This window comes from Conger conger, chromosome 8 (genome assembly GCF_963514075.1).
Source record: "Conger conger chromosome 8, fConCon1.1, whole genome shotgun sequence".
NCBI classification, from domain to species: Eukaryota; Metazoa; Chordata; class Actinopteri; order Anguilliformes; family Congridae; genus Conger; species Conger conger.
Window position 1 is genome coordinate 23021566 of NC_083767.1, and position 13872 is coordinate 23035437.

At 39.9% G+C, this 13872-nt stretch overlaps 1 protein-coding gene across 1 annotated transcript; it reads left to right on the forward strand.

Annotated features, from left to right (window-relative positions):
• Positions 1-5622: 5622 nt before the first annotated feature.
• LOC133134444 (insulin-like growth factor-binding protein-related protein 1) lies at positions 5623-13338 on the forward strand. Its single transcript, XM_061250641.1, has 5 exons — positions 5623-6142; positions 9805-9965; positions 10808-10955; positions 12666-12767; positions 13289-13338. Exons 1-5 carry the CDS (start codon positions 5623-5625, stop codon positions 13336-13338), a joined length of 981 nt encoding a protein of 326 aa, XP_061106625.1.
• The last annotated feature ends 534 nt before the right edge of the window (positions 13339-13872 follow it).

Genomic DNA, 13872 nt, shown 5'->3' on the forward strand with positions numbered 1-13872 from the left:
AGATCTGCATTGAGGAATGGTCCAAAATATGTTCCAAATCCCTCCAAATACGTTCCTTAAACTTGTCAAGCGTTACAGGAAAACTCCATCTGTTATCCTTGCCACATGTGTATGCACTAAACCAGGGGTCCAATATTATCAATAATCATATTGCTTATCATTTTTAAGTATTTTTGTGCATTACCTGTCAGGGGTCCCTGATGTAATGTACTTCATAATATCGTTTGCAACCACTGTCTATAATTTTATTTAGCAAATACAGTGATTCATTTTTTTTGTAACACTCAGCACTTTAAACCTCATATTCATGGTTCCATTTCAAATCCAATGTGTTGGTGTAAAGGGCCAAAACAAAGGAAATATTTACAGACTACACTGTATGTATATACAGAAAAGGGTGGTAGGGATAGAGTAATAATGTTCATATTACTCTTGAAGATACTGAGCGAAATGTATTCTTATGAGATATTATTAATCTGAAATATTTCATGGGTATTATTATCAGTCAAGTTGACTTACTGTTATTGTTATTGTTATTCCAAAGAAAATATTCATTATCTCTTCCTACTGTTTTGGAGCTACAGGAACCATACATTCTGAAATTGCTTTGAAAGCATTGCTAAAAATATTGTAGGCCTGTAGCGTAGTGGATAAGGCACATGACTGGGCCCTGCAAGGTCAGTGGTTCGAATCCCGGTGTAGCCACAATAGGTTCCGCACAGCCGTTGGGCCCTTGAGCAAGGCCCTTAACCCTGCATTGGTCCAGGGGAGGATTGTCTCCTGCATGCTCTAATCAACTGTACGTCACTCTGGATAAGAGCGTCTGCCAAATGACATTAATGTAATGTAATAATGTAATTCATAAATTAATGCAATTCTGAGCATGTTCGCTGCACCAACCAGCAGGGCGTTGATATAAGTCGCTGAGAAATGGTAGAAAGATGCAATTTGTTATTGGTATGCAGCACCATGGTTTCTCTGTATTCTTATGTTAGTATATGTTTGTGGGTGGCAGATTGATTCAAAGCTATACAGTATTGCAAACAATTTCGAGAATTGTAGCTTTAGTTTTGGCAAACAAAAAATAAATTATGGAACAAATTGAGTTCTGTATGAATCTGATACAAAACATAACTTCTGTATTACAGAATAATACTGTCTTTTATGGAAAAGCTGGGCATCCTACTGTAGCCTATATGCTTTGTATCTGAAAACAAATGTTAGCTAGTGTTTGATAACCAGTACACTAACAGGGCTAATACCAGAAAAGGTATTATAAAAATAATTCAGGTGCAATTTCACACAGCCACACAATAAAGCTTAACATCTTGAGCTATTTTGTGCTTTTCAATATTTTGGAATTATATTCTTTATTTGTTTCTTCTTCTTCTTCTGTCTGTCTTCAATTTTCCTGCCATTAAACATTCCACTACTCCATTTATTAACTAACCCCCTTAGGCCGATATCTGCTTCAACCAATAACAATGCATGTGCATGTATTTAAAGTTAAAGTGATCAGGTCAAGTTCAAGTGAAGTCACAAGTCCATAACTTTCTTGTCATCACATTTGATGTTTTAAGTGTTCTGTTTCCATATAATAACACATCAAGTCAAAGGAAACATTACAGGCCCAATTAAAAACAGAAAAATCGGATGACCATGTCTCTTGATATTCATTCAGCAGAGGCAATTGTATCTACAATTTTAATTGTGTCATTTAATTGAATTTAAAATGGCATTAGATTTCATCAGTCTTTATGAATGAAGTTATGTTTGTATTTAGGTTTTGTCATCCCTGATGGACATTTATTAATTAACTATAACGTTAGCCACTGTCTCAGTGCTAACTCAAAACATTATCAGAGGTGTTCAGCTAGAAGTTTTACCTTTCCTTGTGTAACTTCTTGTGCTGAACAAAGTTTAAAGTTGAACTTGTACATGAAACTTTCATCTCACGTCTTGCAGGTTGGTATTCTCTTCTTGTTGATGATGATGTACTGTTTGTAGCTCATTATCTTTGGGAGCAAATCATGTTATCGCCTTCTTATCACCCAGCCCCCCCTCCAGATAAACAGTTGCAACGATCATGATGCTTTGTCTTCTGCAATTGGCTGTTGAATCTGATCCCATTGTTTCAAACTGAAATGTAGGTAAGGCTGTATGCATTTTTTCTCAGTGGAATGACAAGTTCATGTATCTGAATTTAGTGTGCTCATGAAGTGTGACCCAAACAGAACTTTTAACATGAAAAGGGTGGTATTTTACTATACCACCAGGAGTATCAGTGACTCATTGGTGTCAACATTACTTCCGGTTGCTATATCTAAATTCAGAACAAAGTAGCATTGAGTTATGGTGCCAAATGTTTCTGGAAGGTTTGATGGAATTGCATATCCTTAAACAGTGCTTCTGACTGAGATCTGCCATTTTGACTTCAGGCACAGAATGCACTTAGAACTTTGTGATAACCTGGTGTATTTTAAGTCCTGAAAAAAGAATTTAACACATACAGATTTTTAGTCCAGTAAATATGTGATCTTATTGAGTAGACACAATTGCAAGAAACTGGTTGGAACTTGCCCCAGAAAGGGGGAGGGGGATGTGAAGTTGACTGATAGAGCTATATGAGGCTTGGGACATGTGGACCAGGACATTTGCACAATGCGGAATGGATGGCGCCTCTCCCTCTGTCTACAGTACACTCTCCTTCCATTATCATGTCAGAGCAAACTAAAAAATCATTCTTCACTGAATATAACATTGCATCAGTCTGTGTTTGGTAGATTTCTGTTGGAATGACCTTGCTGTTTGGCCCACACTAGATATTCAGCACACACTGACGCGTGTATATTAAGCTATGATCCTTGCCTGGAGGAAGGCTGATCTAGCTATAGCAATGTCCAAGTGTCTTTGGTAGCTTAGGAGTGCTAGTGGGAGTTCCCACTGACCTTTCTCACATCAGCATTAGCTGAGCGACTCATCAGGTTTGCAATTACAAGTCTGGCATCTTTCGAGGGCTAATAGCACCATTTAGTAATGACTCTCTTTTTGAGCTTGCCAGACAGCATGGTCACCTCGCTCACTAATTTTCCCATAATTTTGGGTTTTGGACAACTGCAGGATCTTTAGGGTGATGCAGCGACATGCCCAAGTGAACTGTAGTTAAGTCCTGGCCTGAAATGCTGAAAAACTATTTTCTTGGGTAGTAACTTTTCAATATAATGGCACAGCATCACGGCATCAAGGTAGTAGAATGTCAGGCAAGTGACTTTGAAGCAGACACCAGACAGATTATTTCACAGATATTTTTTGTCCCATGAAAAACAGTGATCAATAGCTGGGGGTGTCAAACAGTAATGGTCATTGCGTCACTAATTACATTTAGGTTTACTTTTATGAAGTACAGAAACAATTTTTACTACTACAGTGCACATTTAGGATTCATATCTTAGCTTCCCTGATGGGCAAACAAAACAAACAGCATAATGAGTCTTTTCACCCATCTTTGACCATCCCCTTAGTTTCACAGATAGCTGTCATATTTTGTGTATACCGGCTCACTGAATGAGTTGTTATCAGTACAGATTGTTCATAGCCATCATTTAAATGACCCCCCCCCCGACCCCCTTCACTCACACACTCTTACAATGTCTACAGAACCAGCAGGATAATGAGATTGGTTGAGGGGGGGTATTGTGAGTTTCACAGCCTACCCCTCATGAATCCACGACCTGGGACACGCTCACACACACTCCTCCCCCCAACATCCTCTTCACCTGTTCTCAGCACTCTGGCTTTCTGACTGGACATATCACAGTATCCTGAAAACAAGCATGACACACAGATCCCTGATCAGTGTACTCCCAACAGGCCCAAATACACCAGAATGGGCAATGATGAAGGTGTGTGTGTGTGTGTGTGTGTGCCTCAAAGTTAGAGAGCATACAGTAGCCCTCACACAGTTAATGGAGCCCTCTCACAAGGCATGATAAGTTACAGGACACAGTGTTTCTAACAGAGTGTTCACAACAATGTTCCCCATGCAGTTTCAAGCTCTACTGTTACCTGGGGCTCTGTGACTTCCCCCATCCTGAGTCCATGGGCCCAATGAGTCGGCCTGCAGCAATTAGCTTCAGTAATGTCTGCTCATTAGGTGGTACATGGAGAAAGTGATCCGCACACTACAGTTAATCAATATTAATGATGGATTGTTTGCAATTAACAACGCCTTAATTGCCCGTTTGTTTGCTCTAGTTTAACAATACCAGGTAACGACTTCAAATAAATCAGTTTGAGGGTAGTGAGAGTCCATCTGCACTGTTGGAGTTGCAGGATAAACAGTGTCAGAGTGTTAACAAGCTTATCAGAAAAGTTGGAAAAATTGAAATTTGCTTTCATTCGCGGTTCATTTTGCTGTTTTGTTACTTTCAGATAATAGAACACATCTTCATAAATGACAGGACTTACAACAAGAGCAATGATACATAGTGTTGGTCAAATAACCTCTGACTGGAATTTAACTGAATTATATTGAATGAAATGCAGTCTTGGGTTGGAAAGTCTTATAGTAAAATATTGATTTCTGTGTATTAGTAAATTCATTTCAATTTATTTGAAAATGTGTTTAAGAAGTCTAAAGGTTTTGACAAATGTGTGACACTGCTTATAAAAATGTGAAAAATCCATGATTTCGGAGCAGATTTGTACATGTGTGTTGTTTTGAATGGGTGATGGCATGAAGCTACATTACAAATGTAGAGATTTGTCAAGTCATTAATTTGAATTATCACCAACGTAGGTCTGAAAGCACTTTCCAATAAAACAACAATACATTTATATATATATATATATATATATATATATATATATATATATATATATATATACACTCACAAATGTTTTTAAAAAATGTTAGTACTGTTGATCTGTAACAAAGTACCAAATGTACAAGTTCATGGCTTTTTAACACCTCTTATTTTAATACATTTTATTACCTCCACCAGGCACTCAGTGAATGTGTTGTAATTGCATGGGCCCAGGTGCACAGTCAACTATATGTGCTACGGCCACCTTTTTCAGACAACTGTGCATTTGTGTTCTTTGTGGTGAGGTGTTGTTGCCACCCAGGTCTTTCAGAGTCTGAATAGTGTCACTTTGTCGGCCTAAGCATCCTGCTACCCGATGAGGATTTGACAGGGAGGGGCAACAAAAACAAAAGCCTGTGTAGCACCAACAAGCTCTGATTGGATACTGCTGGTGTTAGGCTCTGCCTACATCCCATCATTGCAGACACTAGGCAATTTAAAGCTAACCAAGCAGGAGACTTCCCTGGAATTTTTTACTCTCACTGTAGGTCATTGTTCTCTGTCGGTCATAGCCACAACAGAGAGGGTTGCCCTCCTGAAACACATCTGTATGTTCTAAAGGGGTCTACCTGTAAGAAAGAGAGGACAGAGAGTGGAGGGCTTTTTTGAAGGAACGCGGGAATCCATTTGTGATTTAAAGGAGAAGAGAGGTGAAGGGAACTACTTTCCAAAAACCAGACCTCATTCCAGAAGTGACGTTCAAACAGGGGTGTCGCTCGCAAGAACATCCTGACCATTTATTGCACAGCGGGCCAACATGAGGCCAGCGACATGGGCCAGCAGAAGACAAAGTGGAGTCTCCAGGCATGTGATGGAGGCCACCGGACTGGCGTGGTTGCTTCTGGCCCAGCTGACGGATGCCCTCCCTGGGCATTTTGACTGGCGTCACGGGGTCGGGCCGCGAGGCGGCTGCGGGGAGTGCAGGCCGGAGAGGTGCCCTACAGGGGGGCCCCCTTGCCCAGCCGGGCAGGTGCGGGACACCTGCGGCTGCTGCTGGGAGTGCGGGAACGGAGAGGGGCAACTCTGCGACCCCGACCCGTCCTCCACCCGCTTCTATGGTCGCTGCGGGGATGGCTTACGGTGTCGTTCCCTGCCGCGCCGGGATCCGGGACTCGACGGGGAGAGCCCCCAGGCCCGGTGTGTCTGCTCTCGACAGGAGGCTCTCTGCGCTTCCGACGGGAAGACCTACGACAACAGCTGCCAGCTTCGTGCCGCTCGCTACGGTCAGGCCAGGGAGGTCAAGCTCACGCTGGAGCACCGCGGGCCGTGCAGAGCCAGTAAGTTTCTGGTCCTTCTGGTTTCTGGTCCCAAGGTGTTGTACTTAGCATATTAACCATACGTAGTACAGGTGGGAGCTGGTGGTGGTTGAAGTGAGTTTCACTCTAAAGCCCTTTGCGTGTCTAGAAAAGCGCTATATAAATGCAATTATCTATCTGTCTGTCTGTCTGTCTATCTATTCAGCTTGAGAAACATGGGATTTGAAAGTGTAATGCCCTCAGGATTGCAAATGATATCCCACTGACTACTTGACTCAGTCTTAACACATTCTAGTAACATCATTGTACTGCTTCCCTTTGTAGGTTGCTATGATTATAACATGACATAACTTCTGATAGGATGTAGAGTGGTTAGTGGGCTGGGGTGGACATGGGGTAGGACATAGCTGTTTATATACTTTTTAATTCCAATGTTCAATAAAATAAAATACACATGAGTGAGATTGCACAAATTGCGTGTGGCCTTAGTCATATGCTTACAGAGCAGACAATGACTAGATATTACACAAATATCAGAATATATTATAGAAATCATACTGCATAATATCTGCACTACCACTATGACTATCCACAAAAGTCAGTTCAGGGCATCAGAAACTACTTTTTTAAAAAAGCATTGAAAATAATCTGCTGAGACAAGGAAAAGCCAGTGAATTTACACAGCCAGTGAGGGAGTCATTATTGCACCTGGTTACATCAGTATTGATTAGTATTACAGGGGGTCTTGCACTGGTCTATAGCAAATTATTTTATAAATTCTACACAAGCTGGCTTTAGATCAGCACAATATCCCCTGAAATACTGAGTAATACCATTTAAACCTCAATTTGTACAGTGCTTTAAAAACACTTCTAACTTAAGTGATACAATATTTTTGTGTCTCAATAAATAGGTTTTTTTTCTAACTTTATTTGTCTCTTTGCTCTTAATTAATTGGACATAACACCAGGAGAAATTGTGCTTTCTAATTAAGTGCCAGTTGGTAGAAAAGTATTATTTTACTGTTTGCTTTTCAGACAGTAAAATACAAATAAAATATGCAACACTGCTCTCATGACCTGCTGAGTGATTATCAAATTTAGAGTTATAATCTATTCAGTAGTCATTTGTCCCCAAGTCACTTGTGTTGCATAATTTTGGTATGGGCACACAATGGACCAATCATTAATGAATTAGCACAAACAAGCAAGCCCTGGTTTAGTGGGGCCATGAGTTGGATTGGTCTATGACATTGATGTCTATATTTAAGCATTTAGCAGACGGTCATACCCAGAATGACTTACATAAATGCATACATACAGTGTACAGGATTAGGCAATGGGTAGTGCTGATGCTAAGTCATCAGGGTCACAGCCAATAGTGGAAGTCAATTCATAATTTTACAACATAAAGGTAGATGGGTGCTAGTAGGTGCAAGAGGGAAATAGAGAATGTATTACTTGGAAACAAATTGGTAATGGGGTATAGCTTGTATATGTAGTATAAAGGGATATGTAGTTTTACATTTGCCATAGGTACAGCTAGTAAACTATTAAATGTTCAGAGTTCAATATTAGTTAAGCCCAGGTTTGTTTTCAGTCTGTGGTGGAAGATGGGCACTGACACTTCTGTCCTGATTGTCGTTTTGCCACCAGGGGGTCAGGATAGTGAAGAGGTGTGAGGGTCCCTTTATGCAAATCTTCAGCCCTGTGACAATCACCCCTTTGGGTGGAAGGCAGGCTAGTCTTAACAGCTCATTTGAGGGTGGGAATGTTATTTCTATGTGGGGTGGGGGAGTGGGGCTTCCCATGATGCAACAAATGAAACAAAAGTTTCCAGCCTCCACAGCTGGAGTGTAATTATCTGTGTTAATTAAAGATGGAGAAATAGCAAGGTGTTTTTTTGCACGGGGAGACGAGTGTAAACGCTATGTAAACACAGATACTCTTCCACCCAAGTGACATAGTGACAAATGCAAACATGCACGGAAGGTTGAAAGAAAGGTGACATCAGACTCTCACAGCAGGCCACATGATGAGAATGCATCTGTTTGAGAAGCAACCGTTTCCTGATGGTTGGTAAACATGGCCAAAGTCTGTGGCTAATAGCTAATGCTATTAACACCTTAAAATTCTTGAGAATATAAAAATAAAAATAACAGTTTTGTTTAGTCATGTTGGAAGATTGCTAAAGGCTGCATTCAGCACTTCAACAGAAAATTATAGGTAAAGTCCGTGGCAGTAAAATGAATTCTGGAATATTGCTGAACAATCATATCACCTGGGTCTTGATCTTTTTTCTTCCCTTTTTTGAAAAAGGTAAATTTTAATGTTGTTTTTTATTCAGTGCATCAAATACTGTAAATCTGTAAGACTGAGATTACAGATGTTCTATATATTTACCAGATATCCAGCTTGTCATTATTAACATTTAATATTACTGAAATTACTCTGCCATTGAAGATTAAAGTGCTTTTATTTGCAAGCTTATCTTGAACATTTCATGAAGATGAAGAGTATACTATGGGTGAGGACAAAATACCCATAGTTAGCACAGTGTTACACTCAAAGCCAGAATCTCAAAGGCTGAATATCTGACCAGTGTATACAATGTTTTGAAGTATTGAGAGCAAACTGTAATGTTTCTGTTGTGTAAACGTATATAATGGCCCCAAAAGAGCCAGGGAAGTTCTGATGAATGTCAAAAACCCAACAGAACTTTTTTGCTGGGAAGGTTAACTTAATGAACCTAAGGACCGTCCCAGTGTGGTATATAATTTAATTCTGAAATAATTGGTTTTCAAGACCCTGGGTTTTGAGTGAATTTGTTGAGAGGATTTCATTCTAAAGTTTACCATTTTGGGAAAACGTTAAATAATGCTGCAAGCAAGGTTTTTGCCATCAATTTCAGAAGCAAATGGTATCATTGACTCTGGCTTTTAATGCAATCATATCACTGAATAGCAGTAATCTTTCAGTGCTGATGGATATACTCAAACTGTGCCAGAGACAGCCAGACTATAAGGAACTGATTGCATTTGTTCTGTTCTGTTCATTGCAAATGCACATTCATTGTTCCACAACCATTTCCTGTTGTATGGGATGAGAACTTTTCCCCTTTTTAAATGAAAAAATAGCATGATTAAAAAATCTTACAGAGTTCCCAAGAGTCTTAGTCGAGTCTATAATCTCAGGGTTGAACTTTGGCTGCAGTATGTCATAGCTGACAGAGACACTATGACTGGGAGCAATGGCCTTACCCCATCAGGCGTAGCATGATTTCAGGTTGTCTTGGGTTCAACAGGTAATCATGCAGTAGTCCAGTGCTCAGAGGAAAACAGCTTTCATCAGAAAGACATGACTTTCCTTATATCAGCAGTAGCTCTCTCCAATAATACTGTATGCAGTTGCTAAAGTATTGACTAACACCACAGGTGAGTATGCTGGACTGATTGCAAGTTCTTCACTTGCAGTAGACACTGAATAGGTGTAGGTAGCATATCAGTGATTTCACATGCACAACTGAGGATTCTAAACTGGAAAAAAAAGGCGGAACATAGGTGCAAAGCGTTTTATTATTGCAGCTCATAATTTTTATTATTCAAGATGAGTCACATTCAGACAAGAACTGTGCATCATTTACTCATGGAATATTTTTTGTATTACTAAATAAAAACCATTCAGGGCCAATTATTACCACTCCGCCTCGTGATGTCATCACTCTGGATGGAAGTGACGTCATCTTTGGGTGTGAGGTTTCGTCCTACCCAATGGCCGTGATTGAATGGAGGAAAGAGGGGAACAGCATCTTCCTTCCTGCTGATGACTCCAACATGGCTGTCCAGGTATGTGAAATGGCATCATGGGGTGGTGAAGGCTACAGAGGCCTTGCTGCATTATATTACAATATGGGCATACAATGCCCCATCCTACAATGCGCAATACTCAAAGTGTTATTAGGTCTGCCTGAGGCAAAAACTAATAGGCACAGTTAATTTCTTCATTCTGTGTTGGATGAGAGTTCAGGAAGGTTAGTGGCACAGCACCAGAACAACCACTTTACTCAGTGTGGTACTGGACAAACTGTTCAAACTACGTGATCAACCATTTTGTTAAAGCATGTAACTCACATTAGAACGAATTACCAGTGTGTAGTAACCCATATGTCCTGGAAATGCTGTGTTAAACAAACCTCAGTCTGTACAAATGAATAGCAGTCTTAAATCTGCTTTGGATTAAAAGCGTCTGCCAAATGACTAAAATGTAAAAGAATGTCGTGTAGCACCTAAACATAGAATGATTATAACAGAAGGCTACTTAGACAATTCCACATGAAAACCAACAATGTAGTAGTTACAACACATAATTGGATCTTTGAGATTGGTGGAGTACAGGAAGTGTTTTACAGTGTACTGGCAAAAATATGAGCAAAATATACTCACTTCTATTACCTTTGCTCTCCCTGATGTCTCCCTCGTGTGAGGTATTTAACCTGAATTGCTTCCATAAATATCCAACTGTGCTCATAGAAAACATTAAAAAATGGAAGTTATGCAAGTTGCTTTTGATAAGATAGTCTGAAGTAAGTAAATAATGTAACAACATGATATAATGGTTACCTTGGAAGCTGCTGCCAAGCTAATTTTCCATGGGGGGATGGGGTTCTCGCCCTTCTTGTAATTATCAGGCACAAGGAGGACCCCGGCGCTTTGAACTCACAGGCTGGCTCCATATCCAGAAGGTCCGGAGGGCTGATGAGGGTGTATACACCTGCACTGCCAAGAACAAGTACGGGGAGGTGTCCGTGTCAGCCAGATTGCAGGTTGTGGAGAAAGGTATGTCTGGCTGGGGCTGAAGGGAGTTGAACACGATTTTGGATTTATGTATGAGTTCAGCAACAACCCCCACCCCTCTTACACCACTGGACTGACATTCAACTTTGCCCTTGGGGCAGCCAATTAACAGCGAGGGTAGGGCTTTGTTTTGTCTAAGGCTGAGGTTGCTGATCTACTACCCTGCACTTGTTAGACGTCAATGCATATCAACAAATAAAACAAGTTGATAAACAGCCTCAAACTGGGGGTTCAAACCAGGCGTATCCAGCTAAGATGCTTGTTCTTAGCGTAGTGTGACATGTGCCATACAGTCTTGACCAAAGCTTGACCTGCCAGTGCTGACAGTATGCATGTTTGGTTTGATAGCATTTCCCAGCCCAGGCTTCCCAGAAGTCTACTAGGGATAGATTTTTGGTACATCTCATACAAACATGATAAGAAACTACGGCAATAAAATGCAATGCGAAACTAAATCCATACACCTAAAGCTTTAAAGTTTGTGCCAGTCTGTTCTTTCTTACCTCATTAGCATCACATTTAAAATGGCACAAGGGGCTGCTGTAGTACATATGTTTTCTTCACATTTGCTCTCTAAAATGACCCTTTTCTTGAAGGGCCAGCATGTTGTCCATAGGTGCTTTTGAGACGTTTCAAATAAACTAAATGTACTCTCGCCCATCAAAGGGGAGACGTTGGTATCAATGACAGACAGCGATCGATGCCTCTATCGGCCCCTTCATCTGAACGGGAGCTAGAGTGAACTTGGCATTCCGAGAAATTTTGTGGAGCAGAGATAAGGCGACAGCGCCTTGGGCTTTGTCCTGGGGAGAAAGGTGCATTAGTGATGGCTGGTGGTTTTTTGAAGTACACAGGAGCTGATGGGATTAGACGTCTGCGCTTCCGTCCCCAGCTATCTGTGGAACGGGATCTTTCCGAATCTATTTTTTCCCGGAATCATCTCTATTGCCTGTCTATCATGGGGGAAGCTTGAGAGGGTCACCCCAGATGGGCCGCTATGTCCTGCCGAGTGTGTGGGAAAATAATGTTTTTGAAATGCCTATATCATAATCTTATTTCACAATGCATCCCATAAGTATTCATACATGTGCTTCCTAGAGGTGGAATAGTTTGTTCGATCAGAGACCTGTGCAAATGAATTGCACAGTGAAAATGAAAAGAACAATGCACACACTAGATGTGATTCTTATCTCCTCCATGATTATTTTAATCTTATAAACAACTAATTGTTTGGGCTTTGTGAATTGGGCTCTCATACAATAGATTTCAGTCATGATTCTACCATGCACAATTATATCAGTATAATCTATCAGTAAGCATGTATTATGTAATACTTGAATACTGTACTTAAAAGAAGTAATGTTATGTTCAGCAAGTGGGTCATTTTTAACTTCAGATCCATGTTTCTAAACATTGGATTTAGTATTATTTTGTAAAATGAATCTATTTTATGAAAAAAAACAACAACATGCATTTGCATTGCATTTTGAAAATACATTTTGAATACATTTATCATACATTTCACATGCATTGGAAATACATTTCAAAATATATGAAACAACCAATTATTACACATTTTGACATGGATCAGAAATGCATATTAAAATGTATGTGAATTGTATTTATATTATATTTATTTATGATATAAATATTTATGATATGATACTAATGCATTTTTCCTCAATTGGGTAGACTCACAACTGGTTCATCAACTGCAAAAACCAAAAAAAGGAGTCTATAACCTTTCAGATGATGAGGAAGATGAAGAAGATGAAGACTATGAGGGCTTGTCAAGTGGATTTACATATTAAAATTCTCTCATAGACAATCTCTGATCCAACATCGTTTCATGTCCCCTCCCTTTAAAATAAAAAAGAGGAAAAGAAAAAAATTCCCTTAAAGAGAAGAGGTCAGAGGTCCCTGTTGCTTTGTCTAGCTGCATGTCTTACTGACAAAACACATCTTGTATGTCTTAAGTTCTCATCAAAATGTCAAAATGTAGTTTTTTTTTGTTTTTGTTTTTTTGACAAAGATGAAAGGGTTGCTGCATTTTAAATAATTATTAGAGGAAAGGGAATGTGTGGTGGTGATTGTTGTAAATAAAAACCTGTCCTGTTCAGGTTCTCTTTTTTTCTGTGGTCCTGTGTTCAACAGTCCAAGCACACATTGTATACTACAGTATAAAGTGCTGTGTTTTGGTATTATTGAACTGATGAATGTTTGTTTTGATTCAATAGAATATGTTTTATGAAAAATTTATCCCCATATCCCCATAACCCCATAACCATATGAGTGCTCTTTGCATGTCCTGAGAGAGTTGACGAGTGAGGCCCCAACGTTCTCCTCTCAGTGTGAGGGCGAGTAAAGGCGCTGATTGGGCCTCATTTATCAATATTTTCGGAAATCCATGTGTAAATGCATGTGTGGTCATAAACAAACTAACAGCTCTCACCAGATTCATGAAAGATGCGTCGACACAGCTTTTTTTCGTATCCACATGTGTATGTTCATAAATACCATGTAACCGTAAATCAAAGGCGGTGCACAAATTGACATAAATTGATGCAGCTAAAACATCAAAAACCGGTTTAAGCAGGTGGTTGGCTGATCGGTGTATTTTATTTCCATAGTGTAAGCAGTGAATTGTCAGAGCTGTAGAAGACTGAGAAGCCTTGCAAAATAGCTTAGCTGTTGTAAACTCTTTCTCAAGAAACTTGTACTATGCAACAGGTAAAAAGAAAATGGTTTCACATTTGGCACTTTCCTTCCCACAGTGATGTCTGCAAGGCAGCCGTTTTAGCTCCGCCAACCATATAATTATGGGTACATATTATTACTTTGCTAGCAACAGGCACATCATAGGAAACGTCCTTATCTGGCTATAGCTACGTTTTCCCTG

Bases quoted from the DNA above. Each gene is read 5' to 3' on its own strand.
- LOC133134444 (XM_061250641.1), top strand. From the start codon at position 5,623: ATGAGGCCAGCGACATGGGCCAGCAGAAGACAAAGTGGAGTCTCCAGG. The intron at 6,143-9,804 runs GTAAGTTTCTGG...AAAACCATTCAG, and splicing joins CCGCGGGCCGTGCAGAGCCA to GGCCAATTATTACCACTCCG. The intron at 10,956-12,665 runs GTATGTCTGGCT...TCAATTGGGTAG, and splicing joins ATTGCAGGTTGTGGAGAAAG to ACTCACAACTGGTTCATCAA.